The sequence below is a fragment of the Acomys russatus genome, chromosome 17, assembly GCF_903995435.1.
Source record: "Acomys russatus chromosome 17, mAcoRus1.1, whole genome shotgun sequence".
Lineage (NCBI taxonomy): Eukaryota > Metazoa > Chordata > Mammalia > Rodentia > Muridae > Acomys > Acomys russatus.
The window spans coordinates 30,061,329-30,084,340 of NC_067153.1; the positions used below are offsets into that span (position 1 = coordinate 30,061,329).

General features: G+C 46.0%; 1 protein-coding gene across 1 annotated transcript in view; it reads left to right on the forward strand.

Annotated features, from left to right (window-relative positions):
* The first annotated feature begins 1,269 nt into the window (after positions 1–1,269).
* Positions 1,270–23,012, forward strand: part of Ext1 (exostosin glycosyltransferase 1) — a 280,002-nt gene continuing 258,259 nt past the window's right edge. The window contains exon 1 of the mRNA XM_051159690.1: positions 1,270–2,905. Within this exon, the coding sequence (XP_051015647.1) occupies positions 1,944–2,905 (962 nt within the window). The 5' untranslated portion in view covers positions 1,270–1,943. The remainder of the gene's footprint in view (positions 2,906–23,012) is intronic.

Here is a 23,012-nt window from a genome sequence, read left to right on the forward strand (position 1 = left end):
GCAGTGTGGTCAAGCTCTGAGCCTAGGGTGGGAAGTGTTCTAAGCCAGAATTCAGGCTTGAGGCCAGGTAATGCTCAGGAGTCCAATCCAGCATTGGGGTTCTGGAGGTTTTCTTTTTAAGACATTTTTTTTTTTTTTTTTAATATCAGAATCCTGCAATTAAATCCATAGGGACTTGGGGCAGGGGAGTCAACAGAAGGAACAACCGTGGCACATTCACTGCAAATTTGATTATTGTTTGCTTCAAAGGTTCCCTTCTACAGCTAGGGCAGGTGACATCTTAAAAACACCACCTGAAGAAGAATAACAACACCGATGGGGGCAAAATGAAATGGCTTCTTTTCAGCCATTAGGTCCCTCCCGGTCCAATGTCAGGGAATAGAACAGGTGGGAGGGATTCAGGAATGGAAGAGAGGGCACGCAGGTCAGAAGGATTCAGGAGGTGTCTTCTCACACCCAAGCAGGGATCCAGAACTGCAACAATTCCATCGGACTGTGACAATTCCTTATTATTGAGGACTCCGGTGTCTTGGTGAACAAGACAGAAAAAATGGGTGGGTTACCTAGGGGAATTAGGAAGACCACTTAAAATGTTCAAAAGAAAACACACACACACACACACACACACACACACACACACACACACACACACACACACAAATAGGACCTCAGCAGGTCCAAGTGTTGGGGAGAGAAATCCGGACCAGCATCCGTGAAGTCCCCACCCCCTCCCTTCGCTTCTCCATTTTCAGGCATCCTTCTCCAGGAACCGGTCCTCTCAGCCTCCTTGCGGGGAGGCGTTCCCGGCTTTTGGAGACCCCGGGCAACCCGAGCAGCTGGCTGCCCGCTGCGTCCCCACCCCTCTGCCCGCGCCTCGGGGACCCGCCAGGTCCAGGCTGCACTGGAAGCCCGGCTTGCCCGAGGCCGGCGGTGGGCTACGCCCGGCCGGCTCTGCGCTCCACCCGCCGCTCGTGCGCTTCGGGGTCCCCGTGCCCGCGCCGCGCCGCGCCGGCGCCTCTGCCGGCCGCCGGGGGTTATGAATGGGCGCAGCGGAAGCCCCGCCCCACCCGGACGTGACGCCCGGCCAATGGCAGCGCGGGCTGCGTGGATGGATGAGGTCAGCGCTGTCGTGTCGGGAATGGAATGTGTAAGTGTAACATTCAGAACCGGGTAACATTCGGCGACCGAACGCGGCGGTCGGCAGCGAGAGCGCGGGGCCTGCGAAGCACCGCTCGGGGCCGGCACTGCCCGCGGGGAGGACGCGCCGCCGCCGCCGCCCCGCGCCGCCCTCGTGCCGCCGGCCGGGCCGCCGCGCACCCGCGGAGCCGGCCCCGTGAGCGAAGGAGTAAACACCGGCGGAGTGTGGGAGCCGCTGCAGAAGGGAATAAAGAGACATGCAGGGATTTGTGAGGTTACGGCGCCCCAGCTGCAAGATGCACTAGCCGGCTGAAGCCGGGGCGGGTTGACTTGTTGGAACCGTAGTGCTCTGCACGGGAGTGTGGATGAGTTGAAGTTGCTATCCCCGGGCTCGTTCTCCACGCCGCCGAGAGGAATCCGAGCGGCGAGGCAGTCACTTCGTCTTGCCATTGATTGGGTATCGGGAGCTTTTTCTTCCCCGCTCTCTTTCTTTTTCCTCCGTCTTGTTGCATGCAAGAAAATTACAGTCCGCTGCTCGCCCTCCCTGGGTGCGAGATCTTCTGCCCGGCTCTCTCCCGTGCATTGTGCAGCTCAACGATGAAAGACCGAAGGGGAGAAAGTTAAAGAAATCGCCCACATGCGCTGGATCAGTCCACGGCTTGGGGAAAGGCATCCAGAGAAGGTGGGAGCGGAGAGTTTGAAGTCTTTACAGGCGGGAAGATGGCGGACTGGAGCTGAAAGTGTTGATTGGGAAACTTGGGTGATTCTTGTGTTTATTTACAATCCTCTTGACCCAGGCAGGACACATGCAGGCCAAAAAACGCTATTTCATCCTGCTCTCAGCTGGCTCTTGTCTCGCCCTTTTGTTTTATTTTGGAGGCGTGCAGTTTAGGGCATCGAGGAGCCACAGCCGGAGAGAAGAGCACAGTGGTCGCAATGGCTTGCACCAACCCAGTCCGGATCATTTCTGGCCCCGCTTCCCGGACGCTCTGCGCCCCTTCTTTCCTTGGGATCAATTGGAAAACGAGGATTCCAGCGTGCACATTTCCCCCCGGCAGAAGCGAGACGCCAACTCGAGCATCTACAAAGGCAAGAAGTGCCGCATGGAGTCCTGCTTCGATTTCACCCTTTGCAAGAAAAACGGCTTCAAAGTCTACGTCTACCCGCAGCAGAAAGGGGAGAAAATCGCCGAAAGTTACCAAAACATTCTAGCGGCCATCGAGGGCTCCAGATTCTACACCTCGGACCCCAGCCAGGCGTGCCTCTTTGTCCTGAGTCTGGATACTTTAGACAGAGACCAGTTATCACCTCAGTATGTGCACAATTTGAGATCCAAAGTGCAGAGTCTCCACTTGTGGAACAATGGTAGGAATCATTTAATTTTTAATTTATATTCTGGCACTTGGCCTGACTACACCGAGGACGTGGGGTTTGACATCGGCCAGGCGATGCTGGCTAAAGCCAGCATCAGTACTGAAAACTTCCGACCCAACTTTGATGTTTCTATTCCCCTCTTTTCTAAGGATCATCCCAGGACAGGAGGGGAGAGGGGGTTTTTGAAATTTAACACCATCCCTCCTCTCAGGAAGTACATGCTGGTTTTCAAGGGGAAGAGGTACCTGACAGGGATAGGGTCAGACACCAGGAATGCCTTATATCACGTCCATAACGGCGAGGACGTCCTGCTCCTCACCACCTGCAAGCACGGCAAAGACTGGCAAAAGCACAAGGATTCTCGCTGTGACAGAGACAACACCGAGTACGAGAAGTAAGTAAGGGCTGCCTCCCTCGCAGGCTCGGCCCCGGGGGCCCGGATGCATGAATCCAGGTGTGAGGGTGGGGGGGGGGGATGCGCGGTGGATGGAGACCGGGGCCCTCAGTTCTGTTGCTTCCTGTTTTGAGCCTGGACCGAGTTTGAGCTTCTTAGGCAAACTCAACAGAAGACTTTTTTTCTCCAGTCAAGTAGCTGAAGGTGTCTCCCTGCAACTCTGAAAACCGTTCAGGACCCGGATGCCCCTCCGTGCATTATGGAGCCCTAATCCAAGTTTGGAAACTGTGTTTCACTAAACGGTGCTAGAGAGTATTTGTGAGGGTGTTTGGAGATCCGGGCGGGGGGCGACACTAGTCTGCTCACGTCCACAGACACTTGCCCCTACGCTTTGTTTGGTCTCCTCCTGACCCTGGGTACCTGTTCTCTGCGGAGTTTGCTAGGCTTAAATTTTCGCCTTTCCCCCTAAGCTTTAGATTCTTGCTAACTGGAATATTTAAATCTTAGCTCTCCAACTTATGGCTGTCTCTTACTTCCTCCACAGCGTTGATATTTATTAAAGGTAGAGTGTAAGTTGGTTAGAGCCTGTGGCTTTGAGTGTATTCATCATTCATTCATTCGTATAAACTCTCTTTTCCTTGGAAAAACTTTAAAATCTGGGCCTCAGGCCCACTGCAGTAAAGTGTCTTTACTAATTTAGATTTCCCTTTCTTCTTTGTCTTTATCTATTTGCATATAAATGTAGACTGTTACTCTCTGAATGGGCCTGAGATGCCTCCTTAGCCTCTGTGGAGGGGAGAGTTTTGTTTAGTTGCTAAGTAACTGAGTTGGTTACTTTGTAGCCCCTTTCAGTCTTCCTTTTCCTTGTCTTTTAACAGTAGCTGACACACAGGATTTCAGGTCAAAGTTAGAATCCGCCGATCAGCTTTAAACCGAGGCTGACGGGTCAGTTTCCTGATCGCCGGGGTCAGTGCCCCAGACTCTCACTTGTGTCTGGCTGGGAAAGAGTTAGTGATCTCCTAGGGTGCATTTCCACTTTACGCCAGTTACAAACCAGAGCAGCCTTTCCCAGGGAAGGAAGCGGAAACCTCTCAGCTGAGTACAGGAGGAACTGGCCAGAGGTTGGCAAGATTGTGCAGTTGTTCATGAAATGCAGACTGGGGGGAATGCTTCTCGAACCCGATTGGATCGGGAAGGGCTAGGGTGGGAATGGCGCCCTGAAATGAAAGGTTTGTTTGTTGCCCATGAAGCCCCCCTCAGAACCCCTGATCTTGGTGGGAGTGATTGCTAGGGAGATTGAAGTCCTCCCAGACTTGATCATAGAGAATAAGGGAGGGACGAAGTATCAAACACTGGGATTCGGTTTCTGAACCGCTAGGACCTTTTCCATTTCAAGCATAGGAAAAGCCCCAGGCAAGGATCAATTGGGAATCTATAATTTCCTCTTAGGCAAGGAAGTTCGGTGTGAGTACTGAGTGTTGTTGTAAGGTAGTTTAAAAAAAAAAAAAGTTTTTTTTTTTTCACAAGATAGTCTTAAACTATGGTCAGAAATGAGCTGCTTTGTTTGAAGGACATGTACTTTGATGTCTTCTGGGGGTGTTTGTAAGAAAGTAGTGCCTTCTAGGAATTTCTTTGGCTGTTGTGTGGTAGAAGAACCTGATGAGGTGAGGCTGATATTCTCTGATCACCAAGCTTTTCAGAGAGATCACGATGTTCTTCATTCTGAAGGAGCGGAGGTTCCTCGAGGCCTTTCCCTAACTGTAGGCATCAGTGCTATACATTTTCCGTGGAATGCGTACTTTCCATTTCTAGAGAGCAGGAATGGAGAAAGGTGTGGTGGGTCGGCTTCCTGACAACTTTGTTTTGCTAATTGAATGTAATTAATTTTTCACCCCTCAGTGGTGGTGGTGGTGGTGGTTGTGGGGCAAGAAATCTGACACCAACCACCTCTTCTTGATTTATATTTAAAGACCACCTGGGTCAGGGCCCCAGGGTCCTCTCTCTGGAAGTGTGGCAATTAGAAAGCAAACAAGTGTGCTTTTCCTCCCGAGCAGGGTTTTCCCTGGTTTTCCGCTCCCCTTTACAATCCTTCCAGCCCTAACTTCCCTAATAGGATAGGTCAGTGATGGAGAACACACACACTCCTGGAGTTTTAACTCTTTACCCATCTTTGGTGGTCAGGCTTGTTATTCCCAAATATTGTGGGGCTTTTGCTTTCGGCTTTGGAATCCACAGGACTGAATCAAGAACACAGGCATCCCGAAGTGGTGTGTTGCATGACAGGTATACCTAGGCTGCACTCTGAAAGTAAGAGCAACTGATGTGATCTGACACTGGGGCAGCGCAGAACTCCTCAGCCATACTGAGGCTGACTGCACCAGGCCTCTGAAGAAGAAGGGATCCTGAAGGCAGGCCCGTGGAAGTGGTCTTTCTTCCATGGAATTTCTGAGTTGATTTCTCCCCAGGGCTTAGGACCTTTCCAGGGTGCTCTCCGCATCCACTCAGTAATGGCTCATAAAGACCAGATCAATTTTCATCTACTCCTCTTCTTCGTTAGCAAGTGCCTATGGAAAGGCTTCAACTTAATTTGCTGCCGCAAGCAACCGCACACAGGTTTGCTTTGGACACCAGATCTGACAATTAGATGGGAAATTGATGGCACCGTGGTCAAGTGAGGCCAGGAGAGGAACACAAGCGGATACTTCTGCTCCAAAAGTAGTTGCTTTCAGTGACGATGTGTGTGATGGTGTAGGTTTAAAGAGAGATGGTTGAGGATTCCTATCCCACCTGTGATGTTGTGAAAAATCACACATTGATCACCCTGGGGCGTAACAGCTATGCGGAGTAATGGGAAGATTTTTGTGCTGGACAGAAAGGTCCTGTAAACTTTGACCCAGCTTTCCAATTATAGTAAACATTCAATTTTGTTAATAGTGCACATGCTTTTTACTAGCTACTTATCTTTTTTAAATTTTTAATTATTTTGAGACAGAGTCTCTCTGTGTCTATCTGGCTGTTCTGAAACTAGCTCTATATATCAGGCTGGGCTTGAACTTGAAGATCCTTCTGCCTCTGCGTCCTGAGTGCTGGGCTTACCAGGAGCACCAGCACACCCAGCTTTCAGTTACACATCATGACAGGTGTAGGTGACACCAGCTGAACAAAGTCACTGCTGGGATTTGTTGATCTGGAGTGAGGCCTCTCAGAAGTGTGGGGCTGCATTTTCATCTTTTTGGCTTCTTGGGCATCCCTAGAGGATGACAATGACTAAGAACCTCACAGTTCAGACCTCTTCGAAGGCTGTTACTAGGGAACTTCAAGTTTGACTAGCTCAAACAGAAGGAAGAGAAGGTAATGAGAGGTGACATCGTCGTCTACCTTTGACCCCTCTGAGGAAAGTGTGGCGCTTCTTTCCAGGCAGCTTTCCTAAGAATAGACAAAAGACTGTTCAGGTCTTAGCATCCTTTTCTGTTCACTAAAGCTGTACCCTTACTGGTGTTTAAGAAAACAAAACCTTTCCTTGGTGTATGGATGCAGGTGTGTTGTGTGCACATGCACACATGGAGGTGGAGGTCAGAGGACAACTTGGAATCCATTCTCTTCTTTTCTTTCACCAAGTGGGTTCTGGGAATCAAGTGTACATGCTCAGGCTTGGAGGCAAGTTTCCTTCCCTGGTGAGTCACTTTGTCAGCCCCAGCCATGGACTCATTATGGGTGGGTGCTCATTCAGCGTCTAGCATTCTTCCTTCTTAGGAGTAGAAACGAAAGGATGGCAAATTTTAGGGAGAAGTCAGGATTCTGATGCCATTTAGGGGTAGTCTAGAGTGCAGGCCTCTGGGGTTTTTCATGAGTCAGCACTCTTCCCATTGCTAATTGCTAACACTTTGGAAGCGCTGGGCCTCCAGGCCATCTGAAATGTTGCTGGTGGTATTTCTACAACTTGATGAAAACTTTCCAAGGGTGGCTGGCAGGCAATGAAAAAGAAAAAGAAAATGCATATACAGTTTGTCAAAGAGCTTAAATAACTGATGCTAGCCTTTAAAAGGACATCCTCAGAGTCTTGCTATGAGGTTCACATTTCCCTTTTATTGTTAATTAAGGTGTGTGTGTCCCTAAAGCTGCTTAGTTTAACTTATCCCCCCCTCCCCCCTCCCCTCCAGACAGGGCTTCTTGGCTACACACTCTATAGACCAGGCTGGCCTCGAAGTCACAAAAATCCACCTGCTTCTGTCTCCCCAGTGCTGGGATTACAGGTGTGTACCACTACCGCCTGGCTCATCTTCTTTTTATTTTTTATTTTTTAAACTTTATTACGCCTTTCTATTTGGCCTTAAAATTTAGGCAACAGGTGGAATTGACCAGACAAGTTGAATTCAGACGCCATTGCAGAGGAAGGAAAACTGTGCTTCACACAAAAGGGTTTCGCCTCTATTTTCTTCCATTATTCTCAACTGGGTTCTCAGACACATGGAACAAGTTCCTGATCCAGGCCTAACCCTTGTCTGAATGTTTTCCTCCTCCTCCAAAGGGAAAGGCAGGGACTATGATTCACAGACTTCAGATGTACAAACAAACAAACAAACAAACAAATAAAAAACCAGCACCTTTCTCCCCACAGTTGTGTGATGGCACAAAAGTGTTTCTAAAATAAACCACAGATTAAATAGAAAATAGTAGCCCGGAGCTGAGCTATGGAGTTGACAAGTGTGTCTTCTGACCATGAAGTTACCCCACCCGCCCCATGCCAAGTTCCCTCCCCTTCTGGAACTTGCTTTCTGCAGAGAGAACCTGAAAACCTGACTCACAAGAAGTTAAGGTTGGGGGTGTTATTGCTATTTGGGGGGATATTTGCCTTTTGACTGAGTCCAGAGTAACATCTTGATGGGTGTCTGCTACCTGACTTATGGGTCTGAAGGATTTCACTATGATTCATTAATGACAAGCTGCTAAGACTTGGCTGGATCCCTCTGAGAGAAGGCCACCTTTGCTTCTCTTAACACCATTTGGGCGGCACAGGATTGATAAAAGGAGGTCGTATCCTCAGTTGGTTAGAGTTCACCTCATACTCTGGAGGATCTAAAGTCACTGAACAGGGTTCTAGAAAACTCCACCAGCGACTTTGTGTCAGTGTCATATCAAAGGTTTTGGTGGGCAGGGCCTGGCTGCACTTCTCACGGCCACCTTGCCACGTGTCTCGTTAGTGCATCACACCAGTGTGTGTAAGTTGAAGGCGGTGGTGCTGAAGCAGCTTGTCCAAGGCTTCCCTGGTCGTAAGTGGCAGAACTTGGGCTGTAGCCCAGGCTTTCTGGCTCCAGGTCCTTTGTCTGCTCGTCATGGCCAGCTGCTGCTTCCTGGCACTCCGTGGTTTCAGGTCAGGTGAGGTGGTCCTTGGGCTCTGCAGTTCTCAGGCATAAACACGGGAGCTCCTCTCCGACTGAACGTAAGAAATACTTGTTTTCACTTAAGGTCTCTTCTATGTTGGTCAGCTTTGGACTTAGCCTCCTTCCAAACCGGAAGGATGCTTGTCACTGGAATTTACCTTTCTTATCTCATTAAAGCCTTTCAACAAGGGAACTGTGCATCCTTTCCAGACGTTGGAATGTAGGGTGCAGAGGGGAGAAAAGCAGGCATAGTACTGCAACTGAACTGATGACCCTGTAACCAAGGTCTTTAGATCACAGAGCCCTTCAAAATGTGAGAGCTCTAGAGAATAAAATATTCACTCGTTAGCTAGCAAGTTACCAGATGTTCCTCTCATTGCTCTGTGCATTTCCCAGGGTAAGAATTTAGATTGCACATGTGCTAAAAGGACCTTAGTTCTGACATTTAATCTTCCCTTCCACTGGACGGGAAGATTCATGAGCATTCCAACCTGGCCTGCACGGATTCTGCTGTTCAGTCTCCCCCTAGCCTCTTCAGAGTGACCTTTGACCCCCCTCCGTCCCAGGATCCCCTGCACATCTGCTTTCTCTGATTATAAATGGACCTCCAGGGATGAGGACTGGAAGGATAGTTGCTCCTGGTTGGTAGTGTGATCCAGTGGCATAGAAAGACCCACTGGGAGGTTTTGCTTCTGAGACACAGGACACCAGAGTAGAGAGCTTGGTGGTCATGCTCATGGCTAGCAATCCCAGGCACGCGTAGTTTAAGTAATATTGTTTTTTGGAAGTTAACACAAGTCAGGCTGTGGAAATGGCTCAGCCAACATTAGGACCTGAGTCTGGATTACCAGTACCCACGTAAAAAGCCAGCTGTTGGTACTGTGCCCCGGGGAATCGGAGCCGGGAAAAGTCTGGGATTCTTGCTGGTCACTCCAGCTAGTGTACTTGGTGAGCTTCAGGTTCAGAAAAGAAGGTGGAGAGATTGAAGAAGACACCCGATGTTGATGTTAACCTCTGTCCTCCATACGTGCCTGCACACGCCACTGCTACCCATGTGCACATCCAGATTAGCACACGTGTTGTAAACATTGTATTCCTGGTTTTGTGGGGTCTGTAGAAGATTCAGAACACAGCAAAGTGACATTTCTTTTCTTTCTTACCCCATTATGAGAGCTAGGCCATGTTGAAGTTTGATTTAGCCACCTAACCTTTACATTTGTATTCCCCCATCCCCTAAAGATAGGGTTTCTCTGTGTAGCCTTGTCGGTCCTGGCTTGGCTTTGTAAACCAGGCTGGCCTCGAACTCACAGTGATCTGCCTGCCTCTGCCTCCCAAATACTGGGATCAAAGGTGTGCGCCACCACACTCGAGATTTGTGGTGTTTTATCTCTGTGTATCCTAATACTTTGTCCAGCTATGTGAATTATTTAGCGCATGGTAAATAAAGCTTAGCTGCCTTGTTTGTCTCAGCTGCCTGTGTGTTGTAGCTAGGGGTCCTGCATTGGTAAGCACGAGGCCTGGCCTGCTGCAGGCTACTCTTAGCTGTTTTGGAAAGCTGAAATCAGACCGAAGTGTACTTTTGGACTTTGCCTTCACATTCTTTAAGAGTGTTTTTTACTGTCCTACCAAAATTACTTTGAAAGTGAGATTTTTTTTTTTTAAAGAACACTTTTTTTTTTTTTAAATTCATAACTGCATCATAGTTTTCTTAGGGAGAGTAAATTTCAATAATGTGCCTCCTTCTTGACCAAGATCTCTTTTTTCAAAAACAGCAGAGGACCTGTGTGCCCTTCCTCCACTCCTCAATCCGCCGGGGAGGTAGGTGTTTTTAAGGTGAGCTGAGCACCCGGTTAGGGAAGTAGCTGTCATTAAGTGACAGCTTAGATAAACATTGTAGGTGGTAATTGGTCCTGCAGGGGGTCTTTGAAGCTCCAGGCTCTGTTCTCTTTGAAGTTTTGTTTTTGGCTCCAGCCAAAAACCTCTCTGGTGTCTAACTGTGCTGGCAGCCATAGACTTCTCTCTCCAAACAACAATGCTTGCTTTCTGGATATCTCAGAGTCTATTTACCCTTCGTGAGCAAGATGCCTTTCCATCAGCATCTTGTGTCAGTCAGGCCTTTGCTTCTCGTTTCCCTTGGAGGGAAAGACTCCAGGGTCCATAGGAGGTTGGGGTTGGTCTAGTCCTTTTCCTGTGGACAGGATAGCCAAGTAAGGAATTCTTGAATCTACGTGCATTGTGCCTCATCTATAGCCAGGCACAAAACAAAATAATTCAGCCAACAGTTTCATGTCCTCATTTTCAAACTTTCTCTTTTTTTTTTTTTTTTTTTAAATCTTTTTGATAATATAAGTCCTTTTGATATCACTGAGAGATTTGCAGCAGTACACACTGGAGCTTTCCTTTGTACCTATTTGACTTACGTGAAGCCTTAGAAAGCCGAGCCTGGGATTCTGAGCCCGTGAATAAGTGACTCACGGGGCTTCCCGAACCAGGTTTTTAACCTCTTAGCCTCAGTTTTTGTATCTGGAAATAGAGATTAGGTTGCTAGCCTCACAGGGTCATTAAGAGGATCAAAAGAGGTAGAGTGTATGTGAATGTACCTTGTAAATGCTAATATGCTCTGCTCTCCGGGGTGGCGGTGTTATTAAAACCATCTTCCTGTCACGGTCTAGTCAACTGTATAGCGGCTCAGTTAGTTTCATAACTTGGCTCTTTTTAACTGCGCCCCTGAAATAGCACAGCTCCGCTGTTCCCGGAACCGGAATTCCTAGGGAAGTGGGCTTAGGTGCTCTGTGGGATGTGGAAAGACGTGTGTGGGGTGTTCAGGCTAGAGGTGGCAGATGACAGAGGCAGAGGGCGGCCTCTGGGGTAGTTCAGCATTTCGTTGACCCCATGTCCCCTATATTCCCTGCATCAAGAATGCAGGCTGTCCTTTTGGCATCTACCATTAGCAGCCGAGGGTGACATGTGGAGAGCCACCTTGTAGGGATGGAACAGAGCCACTTAGCAGTCTCCTTGAGCTGGTTCAGCGGGTTCTCAGGCCACGCTAAGTTACAGGATATATTGCAGGGGGTCGTGGGACACACTGAACTGAAACTGCTCCAGTAAGTTCTCAGGATAACAGTAGACACCTGGGCAGAGTGGTTTGTTTCTGCTCTTCGGTTTCTCTCTGACTGCCTGGCCCCATCACTTAAGTCTTTCCTGAATGCTGATGGTCCAGGTCTGGCGGGGAACCTAGTCTGGTTGACTTTTCCAGTGATCGTTGCTCCTGTAGGGAGGAGCCAGCTCCGTCAAGTAGTGGAGACCTGATTAGTGGAGGGATTCCCCTGTCATCACACTGCCACTCTTAACAGGTGAACATGCCTTAACAAAGAACAGCTTGACGTCATTTCCTGGAACAGGGGGCTGTGGTTAGGGGAAGCTAGCTGTGGCAGGTACTGTTGAAGCAATATCCTGTTGGCTCTTCTGCGTATGAATCCAGCAGTTGGCAACAGCCTCTGACATTCATGGAGATTGTACTGTGTGCTGGTGACTGGGCTGCATCTCTTTAATCTTTCTGAGCACTTAGCAGGAAAGTACCATTTGTTCTTCATTTGATAAATGAAGAAACAGAGGCAGAAAGGCTTTATATTGACCTACATAAGAGCCCACAGACTATAAAAATGGAAGGGTTCTGACTTCTAGGCCTGTGTTTTCAACCGTAGTACTTCGTGCTTTTGAATAGTTCTCCCTGCTAGCAAGAGGACCACACTCTCACCGGTTGTCACCCGTTTGACTGATGGGTGGAATATCACTTGGGTTTTCACCTAGGATTGATTTCATCAAGTTTAGGGAGAGAATTCTAACTGTTTTGGAAATCTGATTTCCCAGGTAGAGTAGATTTGGAGCAATAAATTCAAAGACAAGAGTAGGATTCTTGCAGATAGGTCTGGGAAGCTGGGACAGCTGACAAGACAAATAGAAGGAAGTAGGCCCCGGAGTTATGACATGTAGCACTCAGAAGCAAGGGAGCCTGGCAGTTTATGAATAGCTGGCCCGGTGCTCGAGAACATGTCCACACTCCGCAGTGGCGGCCTTGCCTTGGAGCGCGCAGTAGTACCTTGCCTGTCACACAGTAGAGCTTTGGTAAATATTTGATAAGGAGCAGTGTGATTTAGTGTTGACTCCTAGGCATCATTTGTGTGTACTCTTCTTTAATAAAGTAGAATAGTGCATTTCTGTAACTTGCTCAGTCATACAGGTGATAACGAATGTTTGGTCACTCTTAAGAATAAGCTGTCCTTTTGAAACCTTGTCAGCCAAGCTAACCTTAGCACCTTGTCTACATGCCCAAGGTATGGGCATATGGGATTGAGATGTAGAAAAAAGAGGTACCCAGGAGGGGATGACGAGACCTCTGTTCTTTTTCCTAGAGTTGTCCCTGGTAGGTATGTTGATGTACATGACACCCACACTCTTCAAGGTGAGGACTGATGGGTGGAACGGTAGAATGGATTCCACCACATGTCCTGTGTACATTCCAGCACCCTGAGAGCGCCTGAAATCACCTGTGGTGTTGCCGTTGTAAACTATGATCACACCTCTCCCCTGCTTGAACATGCCCCAGGGCTTCTCATTGGTAGTTGATGCTGGATGGCTGCTGGTCCAGCTGTGCCTGCTTCCTCACTTTCATCCCATCCTCAAGTGAGAGCCACACCCCTCTTCCTATTTCCTTTTCCAGCAGCTTTGTGGAAAGCTGCCACCCTGCTCTTTCTCGCGTCTAAAGTCACTTCCTGGACTCCAAGTCAGTACTTTCTTAGAACCATCTCATAGCCACCGTAGCTTTGGCGTTCCCCTTACTTAACTACTTGTCTTTCTCTTCCCAGTAAAGGGCACAGATGCTGAAGGCAGGAGTCGTTGATTCACTAATGCTTTCATTTTTAATTTGATTTAGTTTGTTCTGTGTACACAAAGCATGCTTTCTTGTCTATCCTAGGCATTCTTTGAAGAAAAGCAGCTTCATGGAAAGTACTGTGGCTCTCGATAGGGTTATATACTAGGATTTCCTTGGAGCTTCTGAGAACAGATCTCCGCTCCAGTTGTACAAGGCAGGGGTCAGACTCTCTAGGGCTGACATTCCAAGTTCTGAAAAGTTTAGTCAGTGTTTTTGAAGCCCAGTGAGACTAAGACTTTAGAGGTGCTTCTGTGGTTTGTTTGTTTTTCCAAGATAGGGTTTCTTTGTGTAGCCCTGGCTGTCCTGGACTCCCATTGTAGACCAGGCTGGCCTCGAACTTGACAGCGATCCATCTGCCTCTGCCTCTGGAGAGCTGGGATTAAAGATGTGGACCATCACACCTGATGCTTCTGTGGTTTTTAAATGTGTAGGGAATAAAGTCTCCTTGAGAACATGGCTGGGGACTTTGCCACTATAGTTCTGGGAAAGCCGAGTGCGGAGGTCAGAAGCCAACCTCAGGTCTGCCTGCCTTGTTTGAGGCAAAGTCTCTTTGCTGCTTGCTGCTGTGTACCCATGGTTAGCTGGCTCTGCAGTTTGCATAGATTCTCCTGTCTCTACCCCTCTCTCACTATTGGAGCATTGGTATTAGAGATGTATATTAATTACTGTGTCCCTTTTTTGGCTTTGTTTTGTGTGTGTGTTTTGGGGGTGGGGGTATCTGGAGCTATGAACTTGAGTCCTTAAGTTTGCATGGCAAACATTTTACCCACTTAGCCAGCTCCCCAGCCCTGGCTGTGTCAACCACAGTAAGTTACTTTTATTGAACCACCAAGACGGTTGCCACTCTTGACCATAGATTGAAAATATGAGGTCTGATAAGTCTCTCTGTCTTTGATTTGTAAAATAAGCTTTTTAGCCTCTAATGCAACTTTATTTTGTCCTTTTGCTGATTTACGTGGTTTCCCTTTTTGTTTTCAAATGAGAAATGTCTTCCAGTATTTTTTAAAAGGTACTTTCCCCTTAAAAACAAACAAACAAACAAAAACCATACAACCGACAAACCATAATTGTTGTGTTGGTATAAGAATTAGTGAAGGCCGGAGAGATGGCTCAGTGGTTAAGAGCACTGCTTGCTCTTCCAGAGGACCCAGGTTCAATTCCCAGCACCTACATGGCAGCTCACAACTGTCTGTAATTTTCTGTTCAGGGGATCTGACACCCTCACACCTATGCACATAAATAAAACAAAATAAATTATTAAAAAAATGAGTGAAACCAAATTCAAATGAACCAAGGTTTCCCTCCGCACACTAACCTAAGATATTCATGAGGACTAAATAAAAGTTATTAGGGTCCCTTTATCATTTAATTTTAATAGCCTCTAGCTCCTAAGGACTCCCCACTTTTTTTTTTTTTTTTTACGAAAACAAACCTTTAGTATAAAAAACTTACAAGCAGATAAAAACGTCGCACACCAAAACTGACTAGACCAAAGTGTATACAACTTCTACCTTGCATACAGTTAGAAATGGAGTTCAAAATGGAATTTGTGGAACTTCATGTTAAATTAGACGCTTAGGATATCAGGTGTAGTTTATTCCCTCCCCCTCCCCCCCAAAGCAGAAAGACCATGAGAGAATGAGATCTAGAAGGAAAAGCAGCCGTGTTCCTCTGTCATAACTTGTGTCCATTACCTTAGTCAGGCCTTTCTTATCTCCTTGTGTTCAGCCTCTCTTGCTCTCTTTCCCTCATGTATTCCTGTACCCATATGCTTATCTGTTTACATATGCACATGTTTTATTGGCTAGATTCTACATTTGAGAGAGAACATATAGTTTATTTCTTCCCTTTTTAATTTCCTCCCCTGTTTAATTACAGGCCCCGCTCCCAAAGTTTGGTTGAATAAAAATTTTGGCATTCTCTTTTCCCCCCCATCTAAGCTCTGTATTGGGGCTGAGCACACAGTGACACAGTGCTTAACAAAACTATCAGGCTTCTAATGAATTCATGTGGAGATTTTTTATTCAATTAAAAAGCAAGGGGAGTGGTGAAAGGAAGGGGTACTGATATTTCTCCTGCTGGCTTCTATTTCCTGCCTTTATAATATGCTGTGGCTCATGAGGACCCAGACTAGGCATGTCGTATGGCAGTTCTCAGGATGTCTAGCCCAGCTGATGTACTGGAGCGCAATTACTCAAATTCTTAGTAGGTCTTAAAAATTCACTCAGATTTGGTGACGGTCATATGACACTTGACTAAGATTGAATTATGTTTTATGTTCTTCCAAAGGTTGTTAAGGCTATTTTCCAAAATTATGGCTAGCTTTGTGTATCTGAAACAGTCTGAAAATCTAATCAGAGAGGAATCTGACACTAAAATGCTTTTGCTCTGCTGAGAGGCAGAGAATGATTTGTGTATGTGTGTGTGTGTGTGTGTGTGTGTGTAAACACTATTTCTTATATGCTACAGGCTCCTTTAAAATTCACATCACATTAAAAAAGCTACTTTTAAACCTCATGTTTTATGATGACTACATTTTAAAAAAACGGTGTAATATAGCAAACCTTTAACTGTAGAGAGTGGTCTTTTATTGATTCAAGGAGTAAAAATGTATAATTTTTTGTATTTGGATTGTAGAGTTACAGTACATTTTTAAAAAAATGAGCTGTAGTTCATGTTATGATAAAATTTAACTACCTCATCTCAGTGTTTAGTACAGGTAAAGGATTCCAGTAGTATTTTGATAAATTTATTTTATATGTTGCTGTGTCTAAGGAGAAACTTAGGTAAGGATAAGATAGGGCAAAAAACCAGGATGAAATGATAACCGATAAGTAAAGACAAGTGAAGAAATCAGTACCCATGAGTTCTAGAAGCAGAGAAGGAGGAAGAACAAGTCTAAGGAGCGATGCGAGGGTGTCATTGCTTTGGATCTCTGATTCTTGCCCCTAGTGTCCTGTGAGCTTGCTGGTGACTGGACTGTCAGATCTGCTTACTCTATGTGTCTGCCAGCAAGTTGGAAGCACTGGTGGGGGCTGGCACCTGGGGTTCATCTCATTTTGACTAGGTGGGGTCAGACATATTCCTTGAGAGAGAGATGAACGGTAAGCTTATAGAGGCAGCCTGGCAAAGCTGAATCATGTCTGTAATCTCAGCACCCAGGAGGTGGAGGCAATGAGGGTTAGAAGTTTAGGGTCCACCTGGGCTGAAAAGCCATACCTGGTAATCCACCCCCTGCCCCAGTGGTGTTTTTGAGAAAATTAAGAATGGGGAGATTGGGTAGCTTGCTCAGCACGTGACCGTCATGGAACACTCCTTCCTGGGCTTGGAGCTCAGAGGCTCATGGAGGGTACATGTGTAGGTCCTGGGGGATGGCAATTTGAATTACAGTAGGGGAGCTGTCACTGTGTGAGACCTAGGGGCACTTCTCTCTGTGTCTTCACTTTTAAGATGGGGATGTAATCCTTTCCGCATCATAGGGTTGTTACTGTGAGGACTGAATGGGTAATGATACATGTTGATGCTTAGACCAGGCCCTGGTGGATAGTAAACACTCAGTAAGAAGCCGGGGTTCCTGTCAGTGTTTATCTGTCTCAGGAAGACCACATTAGACTCATCATCTCAGACTTACCATTTGTGTGTGTTCATCATTCATTTAATTTCATTTCTGTCATCTGACCTATCTGTTTACAGCTCATTACGGTTGTAGTGGGCAATATGATCCGGTAGCTTGCCAGTCATGGAGAAGCTCCTGGTGGTTTGGCAGGTGCTCAGAATTCCAACCACCTGTGGGAACTATTGCCAAAATACAGGAGATTGTCATTTTCCATGAGGGGGCTCAGCCAGGAACTCCAAACATTTTGTATCTTTAAAAAACATATCTTTTCTTTTATGAAAAGTATTTGGTTTCTTACCATTTCTGTGAGGCTGATTGGTGCATAGGCCTTGTTCCTGCTTTTTGCAAAAACGTCAATGTGCAGTAGCAGATATGGCTGTGAGATCCCTGGAAATGACTTTCAGAGATAAACCTGTGTGGGACTGAGAAAGTAAAATTAATTTTTTTTTCCTCTCCAGCATTTTAAGTAGCCAGGCAAGAGATCCCATCATGCAGGGGTGTTAGCAAGTCAGAACGCCATCTTGGGGATTTGCATGGCCACTAATGACCAGCGACTTCTCCTGGTAGATGGTTTAAGTCCACAGCCACAGGACCAAGACCTCTGTGTTGTTTCTGCATGTTATGCACCTGTCCTTGGTGATAAACGTGTAACTGCAGCCAAGGTGAAGCCGGGGAGGAAATTCTAGACTGTGTTTTGAAGATCTGGGTGCATTCAGACACACTGGAACTCCAGTCTTCTTTCTCTCCCAGGAGAGACAGCTGTGATCGCGAACAGACACACTGTGAGGGTTTTCCTGGAATACTGATTTGCACAAACCCAAATGTGGTCTGTGATTCCTATTGGAGTCCACATTATAGAGGAGTCTTTGCTGCTGTAGCCTCAACTGTGTACCTCGGAACCTTCACATGTCCAGAAGGAAACAAAACAAAAGTAACAAAACAATAACCAAAAACCAGGTCGGAATAGCATTACATTCTTGTTGTCAACTAGATGCCCCTGGGCTGTGTCCTGTATGTCATATGCCTTGTGAGGAGTGATTGGCAACTGCTTGGCAAATGACAGGGTGTGTGTTTTATATGTAATGATAATTTGAGGGCCAGCATTTTGATAAGGAGCATAAAACCCTAATCTCTTTTTCTTCCTTCTTCTCCTTCTGTTCTCCCTCTCTTCTTCCTTCTCTTCCTCTTCTTCCTCTACTTTCTTTTTCCATCTTCTTCTCCCATCCCAGAGAATACTTGAAAGACTGATTGTTGTTGGGTGTCCCTCCCCCCCCCCCCCGCACCTCCATTATGTAGCCCTAACTAGCCTAGAACTCTTCTGAAGACGAGGCTGGCCTCTAGTTCATAGAGATCCACCTGCCTCTGTTGTCATAAGAGCTGCAGTAAAAGCTGTAAACCACCGATTCTGGCTGGGTATTCTTTTACAATGAGAATAAAGAACCAAGAAGGATTTTTTTTTTTTTTTTTTTTTTTTAAAGCTTTCCAATTTGGAAAGAAGTTCCCCACTTTGTGTCCAGTGGCTCTCATGTCCCATTCTCTTTCTGTCTTCCCTTCTCTTCCCCCTTCCTTCCCTCTCTCTCTCTTTTGTCATTTGTATATGTTTGTGTAGAATCTTTGGGGTACGTGTGTGGGTATGTGGTTATGTGGGCTGTGCACATTGATATCCATGATGCATTGGCTGGAATAGTGTTGTAGGTGTAGTCTGCCGTTCTCTTCCTTTTTTCTTTAAGTCAGGGTGCCTCTCTGAAACCCAAGGTCATTGTTTTGCCTAGATTGGCTAATCACCGAGTTCCTGGGTTCCACTTCTCTTTGCTTCTTAGTGCTGGGGTTACAGCATGTGCAGTCAGTCATCCCTACTTTTTTTTTTTATTTTTTATTTTTAATTTTTTTAATGTGGGTGCTGTGGATTTGAATGCAAGTCTTCTGGTGTACCCAGCAAGCAGTATTAACCACTGAACCATCTACGCAGCCCTGTCCTATGTTGTCCACAAAATAGAAATTGCCTTTGTCCCAGTGGGGTGACTTACAGATCCAAGTAGGAGTGTGATAAAAATACCATATTGTGTTTCCAGTGTGCTCATTTAATTAGATGAGGTACAATAACTAGAATTTTTGAACTTGTCTCTAAAAGTAGAAAACACTTATTTTTGGAACTTCTAGGCATGATGACCTGGGCACTTTATCAGTGTGCTCCATTCAGGACGTGGCTTAAGAACTATCATTTGAAGCCTGTCATTTCACGCCCCCTTGGGGGTGTAAAAATGGTGTGGTGATTTTTCAGATAGCAGAACAAGAGTCAGCAGGCTAGCGACTTGGCTTGCCCTTCCACCCAGGGCGTTCCTCACCAATCACCACCTTTATCTAGCAAAGCTCCTATTAAGTGCTTCTCTGTCCACGTGGAGCAGAGAGATAAGCATCTCAGACCTAGGCTCCAGCACACGTGGAGGGACCTCTAAGTCCCCCTCTATTCTCCTACCCGTCAAAATTTTAGGCATGCAATAACCAATAGGCTTTATGGTTTCTCCTTTTGTGATTAGGGCTCAGTGAATTCTGGGATTTAGAGGACAGCTAAGGGCTCACTCATCTTTTGGACCAGGGATCTGATCTTTCTACTCTAATTATAGTTTTTTTTTTTTAAAGCTTTTATCTTCCCAGACTTGTGTACCTCTGGGTGGGACGCTGGCTCATTCTTCTCTGGATTCTACAGCCTCCCTCCCAGTGTGTTGGGGTGCTTGAGAAAAGTGTAGCAAAGTTTATATATATATATATGTGTGTGTGTGTGTGTGTGTGTGTGTGTGTGTGTGTGTGTGTGTGTTGCTTCCAAGTGCTGGGATTAAAGGTGTATACTACCACTGCCCAACATGCACACAAAATTTTTTAAGTTGAAAAAAAAAATTAAAATATTTACAGTCTATGTTTTTTTTCCCCAATTTGCAAGGAGGCTAGACCTCCCTCGCTCCTGGTGAAAAAAAAAAATGTGCTGGAAAGTCCTTTTTTTCTCTACCATTTGCCCTGAATAGATTTTTATCACCAAGTTATTTGAATACTTTATGCTCTGCTGTTAAGCTGAGCATAGCTTCCAATGTCAGCACCATGAGAGCAGGAATGGTTTTTGTTTGTTTGTTTGTTTATTTTCTGTTTCCCTGGTACTTAGCCTATATTGAATACTGAAGAAATATTTGTTGAAAGAGTGTCTTTGGTCATGGTGGCTTGTTAACTGAAGAAAGAAAGATTTTAGAGCTGATATGTTTAACTCTTAATATATATATGATCCAAGGAATGTTGACTGGAAAAAGTAAATTTAGAAGAGATTATTTTTTCTCCCATGAGAATCAAGATAATAGGAGTAAAATTAGACATTTACCCAAATTAGATGATGACCTGTAGTTTTTATATAACTTTAGCCTTTGTTATTTTAGCAACAAATAGAAACTACTTCTGGTCCACACAGTTCTGCATAGAATGTGACTTGCAGTCTGTTGTCTAAGACGGGCAGTTAGCTCTTGGTCAGGTGCAGCTCACAGGGCCTCGAAGTTAGCTTCTTTTGGAGGAGCACACTGAGGGATGCTTGACCTGCCTGGTCCTGGGTTTGTTTGTTTGTTTGTTTTTAATTTTAAATGTCAATTTGACATAAGATAGGATTACTGAGAAGAGGAAATTCAAGTGAGGAAAATCACCTCTGTAAAACAGGCCTGTATGCAAGACTGTGGCACATTTTCTTGATTGATGATTGATGTGGGAGGGTCCAGCCCTTGGTGAGCAATACTGTCCCTGGGTGGTTTGTCCTGGGATGTGTAAGAAAGCACACTGAGAAAGCCAGGAGGAAAAAAACAGTAGGGGGCATTCCTCCATGGCCTCTGTTTCAGTTCCTGCCTCAAGGTTCCTGCCTTGATTTCCTTCAGTGACAGACCATGATATGGAAGTGTAAGTAAGCCAAACCAGCTCTTTCCTCCTAAGGTTGCTTTTGGTGGTGGTAGTGTTTGTCACAGCAATAGAAAGTGACCTAAGACAATGGTGAATTCATGGGGTTCTGGTAGCTGAAAGCCCCTTGTTCATCCCTTTGGTGACCCCTCTCATTATACTTCTGGTGAAGAGTGGCAAATGCTGCCCTCAGCAGAGATCTGTGCAGACTGGAAAGCTTTCACACTCTTCCTCCATAGCCTCCGCCGTCCACAAAGGCTCACAGATGTAATTCTGTGCTGTCGTCTCCTGGGCCATGGCTTCCACGTGCTAATCTTAGCTTCTACTAATCCTTAGGCCACTTGTTGTTTTCACACAGGCACTTCTCGTCTCTGAAAGACATGGGTGTTGCATACCGCCTCTTCTTCCTAGGTGCTCTCCAGCATCAAGGTTGTTCACAAAAACTTGTCTTCCTGTAAAGTCACTGCGCTCCCTGGTCCTGTTGGTTGCTCTCCTTCTCTTTTTTTTTTAAATTCTTCCTCTCCTTTCAAGAACACATACACACACACACACACACACACACACACACACACACACACACAGACACACACACACACAGTCTCAAAGTTAAAAAAAAAGTTGAGAACTTTGATTGTACATTGAATTTGGTGAATGTTGTAAAGAAGCCAACACGCCGAGATGGCAGCACTTAAATGTGAAAAGTTTGTACTTACAGGAGGGAAAGTTCCTTGGGGTGTGTTTCCTGTGGCCTCCTTAGCAGGTTGGTATGTGTTCTTGGCTGAGCATATGCTCTTGTCATGAAAGCATGTCATGTGTGCATAGTCTTTGGGGTAGTTAAAGGGTGCCTTGTAATTGTGTATCAGGCTATATTCTGTGTCCTCCTGTCTAGCTCTCATTCTATTTTGAGAGCTGTAAGATATTTTGTTGTGAAAACAGTACTTGGACAACACTGTACTTGAGGACAGTTGATGACTATTCTTTATTTACCTGTGATTTTTGGAGACCAATTTGTACTTTGATGGTTTTTTTGCTTGTTCGTTTTAGCAAAATGGATTCTGGGATGTGTATTTCTGATTTAAATGACACCTATTCAGTTGCCCATATCTATTAAAGAAATTTTTAAAGGATGGAAAACCATAGGTTGTGACTTTTTAAAATATAAGAATAAAGTAATTTTTTTTTTAAAGCCCCATTTAGCCAAAAAGGCGGAGTCTGCTAGCCAAAGACTGTTGGTCTCATGGACAGACATAAAGAAAAGCTCTTTCCTTGAGTCAAGACTCTTGTGAGATTTGGACTTGTAGAGAGTGGCACTTGGGGTTTGCCCCTTACACAGCTGTGAGTTAAGGGTGCATGGGTAGGCTTTGTGGAGAGCAGGCTGCCAGACCCAGTGCCAGACCCAGTTCCTGGCCATTTCAAGTCACTTCCTGCAGTGCTCTGAAAATGCACTTATTTCTGTCTTGGTAGCAGCAAGTACAAATCATAACTGGACAGATGATCTCAAATCTAGGATCCTCCATGAGTGGGTCATACCATGACTGCATCAAAAGCAAGCAAGCAAGCAAGCAAGCAAGCAAGCAAGCAAACCAAAAATAAAAGCAGAGAGGGAAAAATAAAGGAAGGAATCACACTTTGTCTTGTCTTTTTTAAAAATTAATTTATTCACTTTACATCCTGATTGTAGCCCTCTCCCTCCTTCTTTCCCCATCCCGCCTCCCCTCTCCCCTGTTCGTCAGAAAAGGGGAGACCTACCCTACCCACCCACCGCAGCTCATCAAGTTGTATCAGGACTGAGCACATCTTCTTTCTTAACCTATGGTCTGGCAAGGCAGCCCTTCCAGGGGGGGAAGTGGCCGAAAAGCAGGCAACAAAGTCCATGTCAGAGACAGCCCCTGCTCCCCTTACTAGATGACCCACATGAAACCTAAGCTGCCCATCAGCTACATCTGTGTAGGGGGCTTAATTCCAGCCCATGTATGGTCCTTGGGTGATGCTGTAACCTCAGCAAGCCCCTGTGGGCCCTGGTTAGTAGGCTCTGTTGGTCTTGTGGAGCTCCTGTCACCTCCAGGTCCTTCTATCCATCCTCCTACTTTTCTGCAAGACTCTTTGTGCTTCACCCAATGTTTGGCTGCGAGTCTACATCTGACTGGGTGTAGCCTCTCAAAGGACATCTTTTTTTTTTTTGTGATGCTCACATGCTGCACGTTGGATTTTTGCTTCTGATTAGAACTGACAGTTGAACAGATAGGATTTACTTCT